The sequence below is a fragment of the Sinohyriopsis cumingii genome, chromosome 14, assembly GCF_028554795.1.
Source record: "Sinohyriopsis cumingii isolate HCF-2022 chromosome 14, ASM2855479v2, whole genome shotgun sequence".
NCBI lineage: Eukaryota > Metazoa > Mollusca > Bivalvia > Unionida > Unionidae > Sinohyriopsis > Sinohyriopsis cumingii.
Genome location: NC_142974.1, coordinates 120,677,240 through 120,698,639, shown reverse-complemented (window position 1 = coordinate 120,698,639; position 21,400 = coordinate 120,677,240). Strand labels below are relative to the sequence as shown.

The 21,400-nt window shown below is 37.0% G+C and overlaps 1 protein-coding gene across 1 annotated transcript in view; it reads right to left on the bottom strand.

Moving 5' to 3' along the window:
- LOC149784717 (uncharacterized) overlaps nucleotides 1-21,400 on the bottom strand; it is a 172,569-nt gene that overhangs the window by 81,905 nt on the left and 69,264 nt on the right. Inside the window, exons 12-13 of the mRNA XM_089933038.1 lie at nucleotides 17,229-17,356; nucleotides 548-731 (exon numbers count right to left, since the gene is read on the bottom strand). Of these exons, the coding sequence (XP_089789164.1) occupies nucleotides 548-731; nucleotides 17,229-17,356 (312 nt within the window). The remainder of the gene's footprint in view (nucleotides 1-547; nucleotides 732-17,228; nucleotides 17,357-21,400) is intronic.

Here is a 21,400-nt window from a genome sequence, read left to right as displayed (position 1 = left end):
ATTACTCACTTGGATAGTTAATATGTCAATTTGTGAATATGATATCACACACAAAATGAAACTGTACATTGGAAGGAAAAACCTGGAGAATATAGTTGCTAAATCATGCATACAAGATCACTTTCTCTGCATAACTGTATAATCAGCATCCTCGCTGGGTATCTCCCTGTCCATGGAATATTGCTGTAATTCATAATTTGAAAACTGTTCATAGTTCAACCATTAAAATTATATACTCTAAGTTGACATGAGCAGTTACTAAAGAAATCGTTGCTCTTTACTTATTTTAGCAATGATAACAATACTAGTGGATGGATTTGCATCAATTTAACAAATCTGACTGACACATATTTCTTGAGTGGATTTTAGAATATTGTCATTTCAAGGCTTTCAGTTTTCATCAACACCAGACTTGCTTTATGACAGATAGGCACTGCAGACAAAATCCTAATGTGCTTTATGCCAGTATCGCTTAGTTAAAAAATTGTTGCATTGTGAATAACGGATGATGAATGATACATTTCAGTCAGATGAGTTACAAACCAACCTGTGCCCTGATGTTTTCCTTTGATTTCTGCTGTACATTTTGCCTCCTCGTCTTCCAGCATTTCTTTTAAATCAGCTTGTTCAGCCATGACCAGGCATTCTTTAAACCGTCTATAGGTACGGCGGCTTCTTTTCTGGACCAGTTGTATGAGCATTGATATGGAGTCAGATGTTGTTTTCTGCTCCTATAAAATCATACAAAGGAAACAGTGTTAAATGATATGATGTGAGATGTTATCCATTGTTTCTATACAATCATTCCAAGGAAACCGTCTTTAATGATGTCAGATGTTATCCATTGTTTCTATACAATCATACCAAGGAAACAGTGTTTAATGATGTCAGATGTTATCCAATGTTTCTATACAATCATACCAGGGAAACAGTGTTTAATGATGTCAGATGTTATCCATTGTTTCTATACAATCATACCAAGGAAACAGTGTTGAATCTTTCTCAAAATTAAGTAATATGAGAAAGCAAGATAATATACAATTTCAAATATGTATAACCATGCCCAAGTGTCACCAACAAAACTTAAGTCTAGAATTATGATTGACTAAAATATGCTTGACCTGAAACAGACCAATCAAATGTCCTATGTCTAGACAATAATTTTCATGTCTTCCCTGAAAAATGAGATACAGTTTATGACTAGATAATGCTACCTTATAATGCCTGAAATGAAGTTAAAACTGGCCAGTAGCTCACCATATTGTCTGACAGTTAATACAAGGATCAATGGCAGTCTAGATGCTGTGTTTAAAATGTTTTAGAAACTTCACCATGCCCGGAATATAACTTTACCAAGTAATTCATGCCATTTTTATATTCATCCATATTTATACAAATTCTGGGAAAGTGACAATTTATCCATGCAAAGCACAATTATTTTAGATATTTTAAATGTTCACGTATTTGCTTGATCAAAACTAACATAATGAGACACATATAGCTCATTACAATTACATTGACAATACACTCAAACCTATCAAGTAGCTACCCAAGGCAAGAAGCTAAACTGTCTTTCCATGTACAGAGTGTTCACTCTGTATGCAGACTCACATTTCAAACTTGGCTACTGAACATGTACCATTATTATTATTATTATTATGCTGTCAATTGATGAAGTTGAGTGGAATATTCATGCAATAGTATAATAAATGTTTATTGTTATTTTCTCTCACAAAGTTATATTCTACAAGAGATTATTACTATATCATGCTAACATTAATGAAATCTATAAATTAAATTGTTACACTGACTCTTACAACAAATAATCACTTATCTGTTTAGCTAGTGCACCATTGCAAAACACTGATTTCATTAATACCTGACAGTATATATATGCTGTAGCTGTGTGGGGTAGGTGGCAGCTATATTGGGGAATTTGCTGGTAGAACAAACAAACAAATATCTATGTTATATATTTCCTCAAAGCATAAATGTTAAATAAATGTAGTTAATGCGTAAGGGTTGGCAAAGATTGTCAGAGTTCAAGTATAAAATATATATTTCTTTAAAATCTATATATAAGATACTCTTGCTAATTAGAGAAACTTAATCTACTATCTTGTCTCTAATATCATCAGCATTTTCAATATCAAAAACTAATTGTAAGTCCTGTAAATAATCATTTAATTAATCTGCATAAAAACAAATGCATGTTCTCACTTACATAGACCATAGAACTAGACCTGTTAAACCAAATGATTAATGTCCATAAGGCCATGGGGTGAGTGTGCTGTACAGATTATGCTTGTATTGTTTTGGAAGATGTGGATTCTATTCAACATGACTATGTACAAGGCTAGAGAATTGAAAAACAGTTAAATCATATAAAAAGTCCCTACTACATATACACTATGAAGCAGAAAACTGACACCGTTCTGCAAACTTGCGTAAATCAATGTAGGAAGAGCTGTTCACAAAACATTGTTAGCATTACATGAAACAATATTTGGATTGTCTTTACAAGCAACTTTTACAGGCAAGTTGTGTAAACACTGAACCACCCTAATCTGGATTGCCTTTATAGGCAAATTGTGTAAACACTGAACCACCCTAATCTGGACTGCCTTTATAGGCAAGTTTTGTGAATACTGTGTGTGTGTGTGATTTAGATATTTAATGAAGCTTTAAAAGGTTTCCAGTCATAATGCTGCAATGTCTGCAGTGTGGCAGCTTAACTGATATTTAGCACTGGGGCATCATGTTGCAGACATGTAGCATCATGTCCTACCCAGTCATATTATCCGGTCACCAGGCCAACCATTCTTAATAATAACCTCTTAAAGTTTTGGTATGACTCGGCCGTGATTCGAACCTGTGACCTCCCGCATCAGTTTTAAATGCTCTAACCACTTAGGCCACCGGAGCAGTATTGTGAACACTGAATAACCATAATCTGGATTGGCTTTAGAGACAGGTTTAATAAGCACTGAATAAAAAATACTTATATATCGATTCACATGATATCCCCTTATAAAAAATGCCTTCCACATCAAAGAAATGTTGAATCTGCATGCATAGAGCACTGTTGATATGCTCCATTGGCCACTTAAAGCATGTATAAATAAATTATTTGGGTACCAAAAACCTTGAAGCTGACTATGGCAAGCAAGTGACCATTTAGCCCCCGCCCCCAAGAAATATATGTATTTTTGGTCAGCTAACCATACCTGTTTCTCATAACCATCCCTGTAAGTTTTTCCCTTATGGCACACAAATCCTAATAATACATCATGTTAACTCTATATATATATATATATATATATATATATATATATATATATATATATATATATATATAGTTTAAAAAACAAACATAAAGTTAAAAAATCTCAATCTGCCTACCCTAATATTAAAAACAGTGAAATAGGAAACGCACATTCTTTGCCTTATATATATATAACTTTTATACAGTACATTTGTTGGGGGGGTTGGAGTGGGGACGGTTTGAATCAGAATGGCTGTTGTGACCAGGTGACCACTGTATGAATATGTTTTAGGACAGGTTAGATTGTATAGCAAAAATGCAAAAGAATTTAGGCAAGAAATGTTGATTAAAATGATGTTTTACCCAATTTACCATCATCAGTGTAGATATCCAGACCGTAATATTTCATGACACAACACTTTCAAAATTTATACTAATTTTTCAATGGTGCATACAAAATACAGACAGTGGGTAGGTACTTTTTTAAAACTGAGGAAAAATAAAATATCCAACTTGTAATGTAAACTAAGGAAGGTTTACCCATATTCAAAAGAATGTAATTGTCAGACTGTGACACTGCTTTGATTAAACTGTTGATCATCGACTCAACTTAAGGTGATGTCAATAGGCCGCAATAATAGCAGCTGACAAGTGTGTGTGTGATTTGGATTTTTAATGTAGCTTTAACAATTTTTCAGTCATATCACTATCATTTTTGCAGTGTGACAGCTTACATGATGTCTAGCACTGGGGCATCATGCCGCAGACATGTAGCATGATGTCCCACCCAGTCATATTATCCTGACACCAGGCTCACCAGTCCTAACACTAACATCTTAATGCTGAGTGCCAAGCGAGGCAGCTGTTAGTACCATTTTTGTAAGTCTTTGGTATAACTCGACCGAGAATCAAACCCACAACCTCCTGCATCTGAGGCAGAGGCTATAACCACTAGGCCACCGGAGCGGTTCAGCTGACAAGTAGTCCCCTAAAGAAAGTGGTCAGTATTGATGACACCAGTTTAAAATGTTTTTATCATGAAAGTTTTATTCAGCAACAGATGTCACCTTCATAACCTCATTCATTCATGTTTTTATCATCAGTCGGCCAAACATACCATTTTGAAAGCCATGGCCATTTAATGCACGTACAGTTTTAAAGTTTATATCTTCTGCTTTTGAATTTTAAAACAAAAATTGAATAGAAAGCCCCATACAATATTTGTATGGGTTATATAACACCTTACAGAAACCAACCAGAATCAGCCTACTAGGGACCAGAAATGTTTCACCAGTACACAACAATGTGGCAGAATCACAGTTGGCGGCTGATAGCTAAATGTTGAAAACATAAATCAATAATGTGAAGAAACAAAACAGCAATACAAAGTAACAAAAGCTCCTCAGATTACTCCTATCATCCATTCTAACACAGGATACTGTATATTATACTAACTACAACATTAAATACATGATTTGCACAATTCTTATGTTTCGGGACAAGTAACAGCACCTTTGTGTAGCAAAGAAAAGGCAACAATAGCTTGATCATAGGAAACTATCAGCAGTAAACTGAACCACAGAGTATGGTTCAGCACCTTCCTGGACAGGATTATCAGTCTAAGATCAAGGGTCAGAAGTGAATGGAGTACTTCGAGCTTACTTACCTTGCTTCTTATATAATTGATCTTTTTTCTAATATCAAACAGTAAAACAGTAGCTAATAAGTTCTTGTGAAAGTACTGTGGATAAATTATACTTACAACAGTCACTTCATATCAATACAATCAGCAGCTACCATCTCTTTCTAAATGCATTTAAATACAATATAAAGATGTCAGCTCTTTTTGGGTCACCCCTCCCTCCCCCTACCCCCACCCCCAAAACTAAAACTCTTGGCTTAACTTACATGTCAAACAATTTCTTCACACTGTTTGATATATTTAAGCAGCAATGTGTTACGTCAGCATCTGCTTGGAGACTTTGCTTTGTTCACAAAGTTTAGATATTTTGATACAATTAAACTGAATTTTCAAAATGGAGGGGGGATTTAAAGAATGGGCACAGCAAGCTCTGAGTGTTAATAATTTACAAATGTCTTTCAAAACACCTTAACATAAAAATGCAGCACTTCATTGGCAGGCTCAATGTTTCTTTCAGGCAAATTGGCAAATTAGATAACATTGGACAACGTGATGCACAATTAACTTATAAAATTATAGGGGCTTGATCTAAATTTTGAGGGGTCACGAGCATTGAGCTGATTGATCTTTTAAACTCTGTATATAACACAGGATGTACAATTTATCATACAAGACCTAATTTATGTAAGAATTATGTGAGGGTTCAAATGCTTTTTATCATTTTGATAGCAGCATATGGGGAGTAACAATATCAATAGTTAATAATTGTGTGCAAAAACTACACAATATAATAATAATAATAATAATAATAATAATAACTTTATTTTGAGACGATAACACAATTAGGTGCATGGAATTATTCCTCCTTTTGGCGCTCTATTATTTGTGATCAACATACCAACCACAAGCAAACAATATCCAAGTTTATACAACAAGCACCCATTAATAATAATCTAAATTGCATGCAGAATAATGATAGTGATAAGAAAATGTTTACATTACATTGCAGGACACTAAAATGTTGTTGGATAAAATCTATTGATTCAATAGAGATATTCCTACTGTTATGAATTATTAAAGAAGGTTATTCATAGTTTGGGTTAAATAAATCTTAAATGAACCAGGTGACACAAGTGATGAGTGAATAACATTCTAATTTTTGTAAGTCTTTGATATGACTCAGCCGGGGACTGAACCTACAACCCCCCCCCCATCCGAGGCGGACACTCTAACCACTAGGACACTGGAGCGGTGATGACTCTGTAATACATAGCCATGCTCATATAGTCAGAAAGTGATCCCATATATATATATATATATGAGAAGAGTCAGATGTGTTTTGTACCACACTGGTTGAAAACATTGGAAGTCACAAAGAGCATGTTCACACATGCAGCTTGAAGAGTCCTCTCAAAGCAGCAAAGTATGTAGCAACCTGACCTAATTTTCAAAGTTGCTTGAAGGATGGATGGTCTTTATTGACTAAGAGATGGATTATCTTTATTGACTATACTATCAATGGATACTGTAAGAGGTAAAAGGCCACCATTACCTTTTAAGATAGAGAGAAGTTAGAGACTAAAGCTAGAAAACATCAAATCTTCTACAGACATCATGTGATCAAAGTAGACATTGCATGTGAAACTTTACAGATGGACAATTGGAGTGATGTAATAGTCTTCTGTAAGTGGTGTGTTGACTGAGCAGCTGAGAAGTCTGTATATGCTGGGATACAGTCAGAATGCAGGCATTTGCTATGTCTATCACGTATTGTCTTGGGTTCTGAGACAGTGGCAATAACCTCATCATCAAAGGGGCAAGGGTGCAAGTAACAGAGCAAGTTGTCATAGCTTTATAACAGTTCATTCCAAGTATGAAGAAAAGCCATCAAGCAGTTTTGGAAATAAAAGTCTAAAGCTAAAATTAATAACCATAATCTTGAGTTTAAAGTTATACATGGTACATGCCTGCTGTGAAATGAACTGTCTTATTTCATAATGTTCAATTTCAAGCATGATGAGAAACTATCATGGGGTTTATGAAATATTAGCAAATGAAACATCAAAAGAGAAACTAACACAAATTTTGTATCACTGAAATCCAGTCCACTCCCCCCAAAGGAAATGAGGTGAGCAAGCATGTCAAAGAACACATTGCTTTCTCTGAACACAGGTAGAATGAAAACTAAAATTTGTTGTGGTACTGAACACAGGTATAATGAAAAATAATGTCTGGTGAGACCACCGAAAGTATTTTTCTATAAAATCATTAAAGAGCAAAGATTATCAAAGGCCCAAGATGCAGTGACAGAACAGTCATCATGGGCATTGATTTTTGCAAGAGAACGTCGGTTTCAGTGTGAAATGGATTAGCTCTTAATTAGTAAAACTAAACCGCCTAGAAATTGTGGCTGCCAAGATACCAGAGGTACCTTTGAAAGAAAGATAGGTTTCTGGCCATTTTGTTTAGCTTTGATTTAACCAAGTATAAGAAAACAATGACATTTAAGTCAAATGCCAAAGTCACTTTCTTTACTCGGAAGATCATGATTTTTGATTTAGAATGAAATATTATGGCTGGTGTGGCACAGATTGCAGGTTGAATACAAATAAATGCTGGTGTGGCATTTAACACAAATAGAAATGAAAAATAAAATCTGGTGTGGCAATGAACACAGGCAGAATAAAAATAATGTCTGGCGCATAACCGAACACGGGCACAATGGAAAGTAGTATCTGGCATGGTACTGAACACAGGTATGATGTAAATAACACAATGTTTTCATTGCACACAGGTATGATGTAAATAACACACTGTTTTCATTGAGAGGTCATAGGACGGTTTAGATAATAACAAAAAAGTCAACATAATAATGGTTTCACCCGAGTATTGATTAGGGGGAGACTGATCTTTAGAAACTGCAACAACTTTTAAGTTCTCACAGATGTGGGTCTGACCGCAAGGTAAAGTCCATCAAAAGCGTGTTTGAAAAGGCTGTTCTATAGCACTTAATGGTTGATCCTGAACCATCATTTCTTTGAAAAGAGAGAATAAACTCCACAGTGTGTTGAAAAAGGGTCATCATAAATCTTGTCCTCATGCCTTAATGAAGCTATCTGACAGATTTAAAGAACTTCAATTGGTTTGCATATCCAACTGTATTGGCGTCTTCTCCACCTATTGTAAAGATTTTTGGTGTTGTTGTTATTAGTTTAACACCATCTTACATCACATATATGGCTGCCATTTTATCTGGTGGAAGAAGAACCTGGAAAAAAAACTACAGAAGAATCGCCAACCCACGGGAAGCTACTGGCAAGCTTTTTCACATACCAACGAGACTCAAACCCTTGTGGGCGGATTCTAGATGTGGGTGGGTAGTTCTTAATGGTGGTTTCCCAGGTCTTTCCTTCACCTGTAATGGTGGTCATATAGCTGCCTAAAATGGCATTAAACCCACAACAGCAACAACAATCGTTACTAGGAGTGTTGAAGATACCAACAAGGTTGGGGCTTTAATCCCATTAGTTCACTAAAGCTGTTTAATATCATGTCCTCATTGGGGCAATACAGGACTGTCTGTACTTCTCTTCCTCCAAGAAGAGGCAGACGGAAATCTCTCTTGATACAGAAGCAAATGACAGGTACATTCCCTTCCATTCCTTGAACCCCAAGCTGCATGAGGGGACTGTAAAAAGTATGAATTGCACTATCTGGTAGTCAGTGCAATCACTTTCTTTAATGGCACGGATTACTTGTTGGTCTTGGTCGTGGAACTATAAAGTATTATACTGGCAAAAACAAATGCTTAATTGCATTCATCATAATGCCCAGTGACTAGCCCCCATTGTTTGGTTCCAGCGCCTAGACCAAGGAGTCCAGTGACAGATGCCAAATGACATATACATGTCACCATGGGGACCTGCACCCAGTAATTTCACCTGGTCAGCAGTGTCCAGTACTGAGTACCTATTTTTTTCAAGTTCTTTAGTATAATTTCCCTTGCAAATTTTTCTCTCTCTATTTTTACTTCTTTTATTACTGCATACACAGGAATAACAGCAGAACAAAAACAAATCAGTACTATAACAGCAAAGGGATGCTAATTCACATGATGACAACCAGTACCATATATCTATGATCCACCCAATGTAATCCAATTTAATGTTTTGTTCCTTATTTAAGGAAAATAGCTAAATAAACCCCAAAAAATGTAAAATGTAATACACTTATAATCAGTTTAAAGCTTTGTATTTTCTCTTGTCAAAAAGTTCAAGTACTTTACACAAAAAGGTATTTTTTGTCAAATTCAAAGATATTTCATGGCAACCCCTCAAATTTATGATAATTTTAAGTTCAGATGACAACGATCATCAAAACAATGACGTTCTGGAAGCAAGGGTGGTGGAACATGTTATGGAGTGTTAATATTTCCTTAAAGAGGGAAGTGTACAAGATCCATAATGGGATAAGCACACTGTTTATATCAGAGGGGGCTATGTGAGAATGCTTGCCATTAGCTTCTCGTGGATCGGTGGTTCTTTCCGGTGGTTTTCCGGATTCTTCCTCCACCATTTATACTGGCCGCCATGTATAGCCTATCTTGTGCTGAAAAATGGCGTTAAATCGTACAACAACAACAACAACAACAACTTACATCAGAAAGTGCCACTAATGCCAGAAAGTAACTTTCTTATGTTGGGATGTGCTGTTTGTAAGCACCTGTATTAATGGAAATGGTGTCAAGACGTAGGTCAATCTCTGGATAGGGAGACTACATTATCAATGTTATACGTGGTGAAAAGCTGTGCAGGTCTAGGATCAATTGATTGGGTTCATACAGATCAGGAGAGCTGACATTCAATGACTTTTCAATGACAAGTTTTCCATTTTCAATGACTACTCACGATATCAAGTGTTCTGCTTCAGTTGTTAATTTAAATACAAGAAACAAATATGAAACAATGCAAAATAAGTGACTGTTAATACCATTTTGCAGCACAAGATAGACTATACATGGCGGCCAGTATAAATGGTGGAGGAAGAAGCCGTGAAAACCCCGGAAAGAACCACCAACCCATGAGAAGCTACCGGCAAGCTTTCACACATACCCACACTGGTCGAGCCCAAGACTAGAACCCATGTAGACAGAGACGAGATAGCAATGATCAGTAATGGCAGCACTTTAGACCACTTGGAAACTCGATGCAATAAAGGAAGGGAAATGCTATTTAAAATGTGTGTGTGTGTGTGTGTGTGTGATTAGGATTTGTAACGTAACTTTAACTATTTTTCAGTCATATCGCTATAATGTCTGCAGTGTGGCAGTTTCTAGTGATATTTAGCACTGGGCAGGATGCCTCAGACATGTAGCATGATGTTCCACCCGGTCACATTATCCTGATACCAGGCCGATCAGGCCTAAGTGAGGCAGCTGTTAGTACCATTTTTGTAAGTCTTTGGTATGACTCAGCTTAGGATCGAATCCATGACCTTCTGCATCCCAGCTGGATGCTCTAACCACTAGGCCACTGGAGCGGTTGATATTTAAAATGAAAGTCATTGTAACTAAAGCTGTACCGATGTCACTTTTGGCCAATTATGCCGATTATTAAAACTGCCGATACCAATTATGACACAAATTATTTCATTATTATTTGTTTTATAACAATGACTAGTTCATAAACATAAGCCAATTAGTATTAAGGTATTGCGTCTTGTGAGTTATTCAGCAAGTTAATTTGAACTTCTATAAATAAAAAAACAGGAACCGGAAGAAGTACTATAAAACTAACACTGATACACATTATGGTTTGCCAATTCAAGATATGAATGAATAACAATGTATTAAGCTAGTCTTTTAACTTACATTCACTGATGCAGGTTGCTATTACTAGATTTCAATAAATAACTAACAAATTTTAATAATTATAGCCCAATAATAATTAAAATGAATAATACCCATTCTTTAGATGTGACTGGCAGCAACTAATACTGAAAGAATAGATGAGGTAGTTTTATTTAAACAACAGTAACATTTCTCCCTTCTCGCCAATTAACGATCCAAAAAATCTGGATTGCGCCACTAAACAACTGCTCGCTCGGAACGCTTGAAGCTGGTGCAGACAAATACCATCTAGCTAATTTGGCAAAGTAGAGGAACTGAAACCTGTGAGTGCTCCACCAGCTGTATACATCTTCTTCTCGTGGCAACAGAGGGCCGCCAGATACAATTCAAGCATTGCGCCAATGGCATCATCCAAGTGAGTTATTTTGTTGATGGTATGGACAAGTTCATCACAGACCACATAAAACAAATCCCGGAGATGTGACGTTGATGGTCCAGTGGCGTTTGTTTCAATTTCAGTTTTTCTTGTTTGGGTCGGGGGTTCCTCCTGCTGGTCAGCTAATGCAAATATGATGCATTCTGCTCTAAGCCATTCTTTGGATCTTGTCACAAGTAATTCTTCGCTGGATAGGCGATGTTTGAATCGTGGATCCAGGATGGTGACCAAGACAAGCTTCTTGTTGCTGGCAACATCTGTAAAGCATATGTTTAGTGATGTCAACATATCACTGTGCATTGTCTGAATACCTTGACTTCCTTCATGCTCTCGAGCTAGCCACATTCCGAGCATTTTCAGAATAGGAAAATGTGTCCCCCACACATATTGCCCGTAGAATTTCAGCGTGGACGAGTGTTTTATGGGCAATGCCAATTTTTTCCTGCTGCTTTATGAGCTGCTGTTGTGCCAGGATGGAGTGCCGGAACTTGCTATATTGGATTGTGAAATTGCCAAAACATCTTTGACAGCTCATTGCGACAGACGGTGGTCACTGACAATGAGCTGCATCGTGTGCAAAACAGCTGATGCTGTCGAGTTTTAGGAAGGTTGTATTCCTCACATTTGTCCAGTTTGCACGCCAAATATTCTCCTGTATGTGATTAATCGAGAGGTGTTGATGCTAAAATTACCTGTTTCCGCTGAAAGTCTTTTGTCGGCCAGTGTGCAATAAGAGTCAACAAGGCTAAACCAATGAATGGGTCTGACCACACATTAGAGGTGAAACTAAGGTCAGAGATGGCAGAAACTAAATCAAGCACCTTGCTTTCTATGCATGTCAGGTATCAAAAATGTAGAAAAGAACTTCCGTCTTGGAATATTATAGCGCGGTTCAGCATTGGACGTCAGTAGGGCTGTCAACAGATCCAGGTAACTGGGTACCAGACCGTAGTGAAAAACCAGGGTATTGAAAATTAATGACGAGTACCCATTCACAAAAATAATTTGGTGACAACACTATCAAAATATCATATATCACCAACAATACGCTGGTCTGAGTTGCAGCTTCAGTCTATATTTAGGATGTTGTTGTTGTTGTAGGGCTTAACGCCATTTTTCAGCACGCGATTGGCTATACATGGCGGCCAGTATTAATGGTGGAGGAAGAACCCGGGAAAACCCCGGAAAGAACCACCGACCCACGAGAAGCTACTGGCAGGCTTTCTCACATACCCACATTAGCCGACTATATTTAGGAGTAGGACCACCTATTATACATCAGTGGCCCACTACTAAACGGCTGATGCATGCTGGGCTGTGCAAACGGCTTCACAGTTCAAAACAATACTAGTGTTTTATAATTTAATATTGAAATGTTTAGCTTACATACTTAAGTGCAAACCTCCTTTTAGGATTCAAGTTCTCAAACGGAAGTTGACTTTCAAAGCCATTCGCCATGAGTAATAAATAACAAAACACACTGGAAGTTGAATGAAGTTTATTAATAAAAGAAACAACATGGTAATACTAGATCATTATTATTGACAAATCAAACAAAATATTATAGCTTAATTTACAACAGACAATTTGAAGTACAACAGGAAAACAAATTATCTCCATCGATAGACTACCAGCCATCTCCCAATCGGTGTGGGTAAAGTGCGAATGTGAAAATGCGAAAGAGCAAATTGGAAAAATGCACAAAAAAAAAAGAATGTGAAATAGTGATAAAGTGGGGTAAACAATGTGCAAATGATGTAGAGTCCGTTTGTTTCGTCACCCTACAAAATTCCAAGTTTGTGAAAATCTGACAGTGGGGTAACTAGGGTTGTACATGTCTTTCATGTTCTAACGAGTACCCCATTACCTTTTAAACGGCACAACGGGTACCAAGTGAACTTATCCGTGGTTTTTGGCAGCCCTAGATTTCAAATGTCAAATTCCAATGTCTTCAACAATGGAACATGGTTGCACATCTACTGCCATCAGCTCTGCAATAGCTTTGTGCAAATTAATAGCTCTCGGGTCGTCAAATGCAAATGGCTGCTTCTGGTTCAGCATGGCATCAATAGTAAGAGTACGACAAGTTGCTGCAGCTACTGAGCTTAACTGTGGAGCATACCTTTCTTTTTAATCTGCCAGAAACAGGCCATACTGATGATGTGCATGCAGCGCAGGTACTGGACAATAACTGATATCATATAGTTTTCAGAATCCTGGAAATGCATGCTTTAAAGTGCACAAATTGCTTTGGACTCATCGACTGCATTTACTTTGACGCAATTCCAGACTAACCTTGAGTGTTTCGAGTTCGAAATTATGCATAATCTTGGTAGTATATTTAATGGTGTACAATTGCTAGTCACTATTAATACTTCAATCGATTCGCTCTCTTGAAACAATGCTTTAAATCAAGTAAGATAATACAAAGTTGTCCATGTGGCTGGATGGATGCACGCACCACGCTGAGAGTTGCGCACTGAAGATGCTCAGCATCTGGGGTTTTCAAGGGTAACGTTGCTGGCACTGGCATGCCAATATCAATGCTGCATAATATTTGTATGTCAGTGTTCAGCTTCTTCAGCATCCGACCACTACTCGTTGATTAGCAGCATTGAAATACTGGCTAAAGAACATATTAACTATAGTGAGTCATATTTCGTAGTAGTTGGAAATTTTGCTGGCTATCTATTCTGCCTATCTTTCAGCTAATGTGTATTCTGGAAGTTCAAGAGCCACATGAGGCCTCATTGGCTTGTTGGCTGCTGAGATTGGGATGAGTGCATGAATGGTATTGATAATTTGTTGTGTGTAATCAGCAGTAGTTTACGGCAGGTGTGTTAAAAAATATTTACTTTTAAGAATATACTGTCTTTAAATTAACCCCCAAAACAAATGTTTATTACTGCAGAGGTCTCGGAAATACTTATTCAAGCATATTTGGACGCCATTTTTTATCTGGGACGAAGAAAATCACTTAGGTGGGAGTCCTCCGTACGCATGTAATAGGTGGTCTACAAAATTCAAAGAATCTTGCTTCAGCCACCTGCTTAGTGGGCAAATGTGTTGATCAGTTAGGTGTGCTGATATTTATGACAGAATTCAGTTGAAAGACTCATCGATGTACAAGTTCCTATATAAGAGTACATCAAAAGAACATGATGCATTTGCTGAGCAAAAGACTGGCAGCTGGGTGGTAAAATGCACTGATATTTACAATGCCAGAATTCGGTGGCTGAAAGACTCCTTGATGCACATATTGCCATTATAAAGACCCATCGATGTACAAGTTTTTATATAAGAGTACATCAAAAGAAAATGATGCAATAGCTGGATGGCAAATTCAAAGGCTTAGACTAGCGGCTGGGTTTAATCCCCACCCCCCCTTTTAAAAAAGATTTTTTCAGGTTGCTATGTTACCCCCTATGGTACCTGTTTGTTTTTCATTTTAAAATAGAATTTTGATCAAAATTTTTAAATTTGTGATGGGTTATTTCTTTTCCCTAATGTACCTGGTATTCTAAATGGTTGTTCATCCAGCTTGGGCTTCTGTTGCTCAGCCGAATTCCCTTCCCTTTTCAATTTCAAGTACCTTTTCTAAAGGTCTCCTATGTCCTATGTATGCTATATGTGTAGTGCTATTTTGTTTGTATGTTATAAATTTGTGTGTAAGGACAGCATTTGTGTCAAATTTCCCCTTGAGTTTTCTTACATTTTGGTTTATTGTTTTAAGAGAGGGGAAAAATTTAAATGCTTCTCCCACCTCTCATATCTAAATTAATATTCTCAGTCGTAATTTTAATCTCAATAATTTGTATTTATATTTTCAGAACTTTACATTTAATTTAGATTTCTAATTGAAAGGGAAATGGTTGCAAAGCTACATTAGCAGAAAATAAATAAATCCTATTGTTTTAAAAGTGTGCTAATAGTGAGACATTTCTCGTATTTATATTTGTGGTAGACAGCCATGCCCTGTTTTAAGAAACCGCATTTATTTTATTTTTGTATGCTTCTCTTAAATTGGGGCACGGAAAAATCCCCCACTGTATTTGAATTGGCCAAAAGATGGCCTCTATATTATTATATAGAGAAGAAAAGGACTTTGGATTGGTTATTATTCTGTAGGTTATTAGGGTAACCATGCTTACTATGTTTTGCCCCGTCTTTGTATCCTGTTTGTCCATTTCCTATGCATTGGTTTTTCTGAAACTCTTTCACAGGCCTGTTCAATTGTATAACGCCATGTGACTTAGCCCTGTGATGTATGTGCCTCATACTTTCCCCCATGCGTAGGTTCCTTGTCCCTCTATATAACAAACAAAAGTTAAAGGAGCATTCTTAGTTACCTAGTGTTTATTAGTTCCCAGCTAGTGTTTTCTTAATTGATTATAATCCTTGGATTGTGTTAGAGTAATTTTTGGGGTAAGGGGTGAAGTGAGGGCTCCAGCCCATGCACTGACGGATCATACTCCTATTTGGCCAGTAAACCAAAGCCCTACCCCATCCCCCCTTACTGATTTTTTATTACTATTAGGTATCTTCTAAGTGTTAGTTATCCATGTTAGCCTTCATTTTTCTTTTCAAGGTACATGTATTTTTTATTTACAGTGATTTAATTCAGAGACAGAAAGACCCAGAGATGTACATGTGGTCATTTATAAAAGTACATCAAAATAAATAAATTTAGCTTTCATTATTGTGTTCATTTCCGAGTGTCGCGGAATACTCAGTGCAAGTGACCACATAATCGAGACTTAAACAAAATGCCATTCACAAATTTAGATAAGCATTTTGGGGTTAAATGGCTAACTGACGAAGATTGTAACGAGATTCAGAAGCGTATTAATGTTGCTCGAATGGATAGTTTAGATGGGACAGTAGAGCTAAGTGTAAGAAACTGTGTGACACCTAGCTTAGTGCTTAGAATAAAACATTCTTTGGATTGACAAAATTCAGTCTCACTCTGACGGGCAAACAAGAGCTATGTTGGTGTTATAAAGAATGTAGAAATTAAACTCACTGACAACTAATACTCCTTCTAGTTTGCATTATTATTTGGAGGGGACTACAATTTTCGCTGGCAGGACTCTTATTTTTACCAAAATGGGTGTCCTGGACTCCTAGTTTTAAAATCCTAGGGAGACCACTGTTCCTTAATTTCCACTATTTAATTCTGACTTAAAATTCAAGCCTTCTCAACATGAATGTTATGACTGAATTTATATTGTGGAAATTTGTTTACATCGGCACCGATTATATCTACCGATACTGATTACAGCGATTGTTCTAATAATCAGCCCGATTATGAGTATGGTTGATTAATCAGTACAGCTTTAATTGTAACCCAGATGTTAAACATTGCCCTTTAGCTTCTATACTGTCTTCTCCAGCTGCAAGTCCAGTGCTTTCACTTCAGGGATGCTGCATGGATTATATCTAATGGGGAAGGGTGCTCACTTGTTATAAAAATAAGGCGGAAGTAAAGCAAGAAAAGGGAGGAGGAAATGGCCACAGTTCACTAGATACCTAACACTTCAATATCCACCTATCTTTCTTTCAGCAATACTCTGCTAGAGTCCTATTGAAATTTAAAGCATTAAAAGATGTTGCCATCTAGTTGTATATGCATTAATCTATTGATTTTTCTGAGCTTAATATGTTCCTCACTAGTGTAAGAATAGTTATGTGCTGAGACGACCCTGTTGATGGGGTATATACATAGCTAACTTACCCAGCTGGAACAAGATTGGAAACTGTTCCTTATGTTTATTATGTACATTTTTTCACCGCTCATGGGTAATGTATTTTGGATATTTTGTTTAAATTTATTTTAAATAATGGAAAAGGAAAACATCTTAGTCTCTTTTATTCCAATTTGAATTGCAGTCAATGTTTAAGTTGAGATGAGTACATAAATTTGTCATATTTGGTTTAAGTTGCTTTCTTTGGGTCATGCACACGAACTCTGCTAGGTACCTCAATATACATCTAATTGTCAACACACCCTCCCGTCCCCTGAATTCTGTGTCCTTACCAAGATGTCACGTATTGTCACATCATCAAAAAGCTCTTTCTTCTGAATGTACATCATTACGACCCTAATATCAAGATCCTTCGTCAGCTCTGGCAAGCATCGATTCAGTACAGTCCAATGCAGTTTTTCTGAAACAGTAAAAATTTAAATTAATAGAGATCAACACTTATCTCATTTCTACTTGTATCATTATTTATGATCAATGGGAGAGCTGCACCTGCCTCATTCCTACTTGTATAATTTTATATGACCAACGGGAGGGCTACACTTGTCTCAATACTTGTATTAATCTATGACTAATGGGATGTCTGTCAGATGAGATCTAATGTAAGCAGGTGCATATCACCCATTCCATTTTATATGCAAATGAGGCTCTAGTTGTCTGTTGAGCAGTAAGAGAAAATGAATAGCACTGGTGATTATGCCCCAGGATGTAAGCCCAGGTTCGCTTACCCAGTTAGTTGTAGTTGAACTTAGTTTTACTAGTAATCTACTGGAATGTAATTTATATATTCTAGTTCCTAACGTTTATATTAAGACTTAATATTTTGCTAATATTAGTACCACTAGAAAGACCAGCTTTCTCCTCCATTCAGAAAAACTTTTTTTTATAATTTTGTGATAGTGATAGAAATGTCTTAGATCAGCCTTGATTGTAAATTTATGAAAAATCAAAATAATTTAATGGTCATAGGCAATTAAGTATGTGCTAAGGAACCAGCCTTAGATATGAGACGTAAAATAATGAAAGCTGTTATGGCTCAAATAATTGCTTGAAAAATTAACATAATTTTTATCACAAGTCTTTGTATTGTCAGTTACAAATAATAGTAGGTTTGAAATTTAAACCATGTTCATTTAATTGCTGTCACTGTTAAGTGTAAACTGGGATAACTCATCAAATTGAAGATTTATGTAAAGTACCTGTTAGAGAATGTTCAAGAATGAGCTGCACAGCATATAATTTTCATCATTTGAAAGGTCTCTTTTTGGAAAGAATGCATGTGTGTTTTGCCACTCTAACCATTCAAGTCTAGTAACTTTCTTCATTTAAAATGTTTCCTTTTGGATATATCGCTCATCGAATGTATGTTTGTTTCCACACTCTATTCATCAAAGTCTAGTAATTTTCATAATTTCAAAGGTCTCCTTTTGAATACATCTTTCACTGAATGCATGTGTTTTTTTCTCTCTAAACATTCAAGTCTAGTATTTCTCATCATTTCAACGATCTTTTCGATATATCATAGAATTCATATGTATTTTGCCACTCTAAACATTAACGTCCAGTAATTTGGATAAAGAGTAACATTACAATATATGGTCATCTAATTGGTTCTCTGTGCCCATAGTAACATTCGCACACAGTGGAAAATGACCTAAATAAAAAAGTACGCAACATCTTCCAGGTTTTATGGACCAAATGAGAGTGAGTTTGTTATTTTCAGAATAAGTTTTACTTGCAAAGCCAGGAGCACCGAGTGGCCTAAAGTGGTCTAAAGCACTCTCCGTTACGGATCACTGCCATCTCACCTCTCTCTGTGTGGGTTTGAGTCTCGGATTTGGCTAATGTGGGTATGTGAGAAAGCTTGCCAGTTGCTTCTCATGGGTCGGTGGTTCTTCCCGGGGTTTTTCCTGCTTCTTCCTCCACCATTAATACTGGCCACCGTGCATTGCCTACCGTGTGCTGAAAAATGGCATTAAACCCCACAACAACAACTTGCAAAAACCAATTTTGTCACAATATAAAAAAGTATCCTGTGATAGCTTGATGTAATTTTTTTCACAATATAAAAAAGTATCCTGGTGTGCAGTACATTCTTTCCACCAATATGCAGGGCATATTTGACCTAGATACATTAGTTTGGTAAAAGATCAGATTAGAAATATGGCTTTCTGAGTAGGCAAACTCTCAGGTAACAAGATGCAAGATGATCTCATTAGTTGTGTGTAGATCTCATTCACGAAACTTGTCCAAAATCTTTATGAGGGATGCGTCAGAAACATGGCATACATAATTGTAGCCAATTAGAAGTCACATCAATAATATGCTGCAATCGCACTCATTATCAAGCTCATCTGAGATTTTGATTATATAAACACTTATTCTAAGTTTTATTGTGTGCGTGTGTGTGTGTCATTGGGATTTTTAATGTAGCTTTAACAATTTTTCAGCCATATCACTACCACATCTACAGTGGTACAGTTTATTGTGATGTCGAGCACTGGGAGACATGTAGCATGATGTCCCACCCAGTTACATTATCATCACACCAAGCTGACCAGTCCTAACATTAACCTCTTAATGCTGAGGGCCAAGCGAGGTAGTTGTTAGTACCATACTTATAAGTCTTTGGTATGACTCGGCCAGGGATCAAACCCACGTCCTCCCACATCTGAGGCAGACACTCTAACCACTAGCCACCAGAGCGGTTGAAGTTTTATTGAAACTGGATCAGAAATATGGAATCCAGAGTGGTAACAAGTAATTGTTGATGGTTGGATTATAGATGAAGTTTAACACATTATGCACAATTGACACGGGTGTACATAAGTCCTTATAGTCATGCCTTACAATCATGTCTTATAGTCAGGTCTTACAGTCATGCGAATTAAACCTGTAAGAGTAGTTGCATTAACAAAAGTTTAGTTGAACACTGCATCCAGCTGAAAGTCAATAAGGGCAGTAACTCTTGGAATAAGTGATCCCAGAGGGACCTGATATTGCTTACATGGATAACATCTAATTCATAGCTTAAAGCACGAGCAGTTGACCAAGAAATCAGCTATTTGTTCAGATTTCTCCAATATTATTACTTCTACAAGGATTGGACAACTAATTAATTCCCCATACAAAGATATATTCTAGCAAATTATGTTTCTTCTAGAAAACATACCTGACCTCACAAATCCAGCCCTACTGAAGACGAAAATTCATCATTCTGTCTATAATATATAGACAATATGAAACAACTCTTGTTCATTACCTTGTTCAACACCGCGTAACTAGATGCTCACATTGCGGGGAGGCTAGAAGTTTATTAAAGCAATGTGATTGAGTAAGTGTTCCAGGCAAAACATAGTTCAGCATCCAAAGTACATCCCAGGTAACATTTGTGGGAAGAATACTGGATACCCCAAACGAAGGTTAACAATTACCCTACTCTTCTAAATGCAAGCTGCGCTACTGGAGGTGACATGGATGGATTACGTCTGAAAAGAAGAGATAACGAGCTCTTCTTACCACATACATTAGTGGCCGAGTGGTCTAAAGCGCTCTCCATTACGGATCACTGCCATCTCACCTCTGTCTGCATGGGTTTGAGTCTCGGGTTCAGCTAATGAGGGTATGTGAGAAAGCTTGCCAGTAGTTTCTCGTGGGTTGGTGGTTCTTTCCGGGGTTTTCCCGTGTTCTTTCTACACCATTAATACTGGCCGCATGTATAGCCTATCGTGTGCTGAAAAATGGCGTTAAACCCTACAACAACAACAACATACATTTTTTCAGGCAAATGCAGCACATGTTCATCCAGAGGTTGTGCTGATGTCAACTGGGTCTGGTAAACACTTGTGCACTGAGATTGGGTCTACCCAATCCTGAGTCTCCTTGTGAAGTCAAGTTTTGATGATAAAACTCAAGAAGGTTGACTATGCATGTCAATTTACTTTCATGACAATATTTGTGATAGAAACAGGTAAGGCTTGTACAGACTGCCCATATTTCATTGCCAGAGATCTTCATTATTCAACTTGGTTCTGGCGATAAGTCAGTGTAGATATTATCCACTTCATCCTTGATGAGAGGGTTTGAGAGGCTATGTCCTCTTCCCAATATTTAATTGGGAGAAATATACATCTTTGGACCCCGTGAATTGGCTCAGTTCGCTTCAGATAAGCACATGTACTGGGTACAGTCTGAAAGCCACTTGGGACATGTCAATACAGGAGAGAGGACATATGATTAATTTTTCACTGCCTTCTAATGGAAACCTGTTATTGGCGATGAAACTGGGTTGCATTATAAGAACTGACAGGCCATCTGATCAAAACAAACAGGTAGGCAGGGTCAACTGAGATGACATCAATTTCACCGACTATGCATGCCAAAGCCAATACTCTCCAGAAACAGGTTTTGTGTGAAAGGAGCTTTATGAAGGTATTGGCTAAAGGCT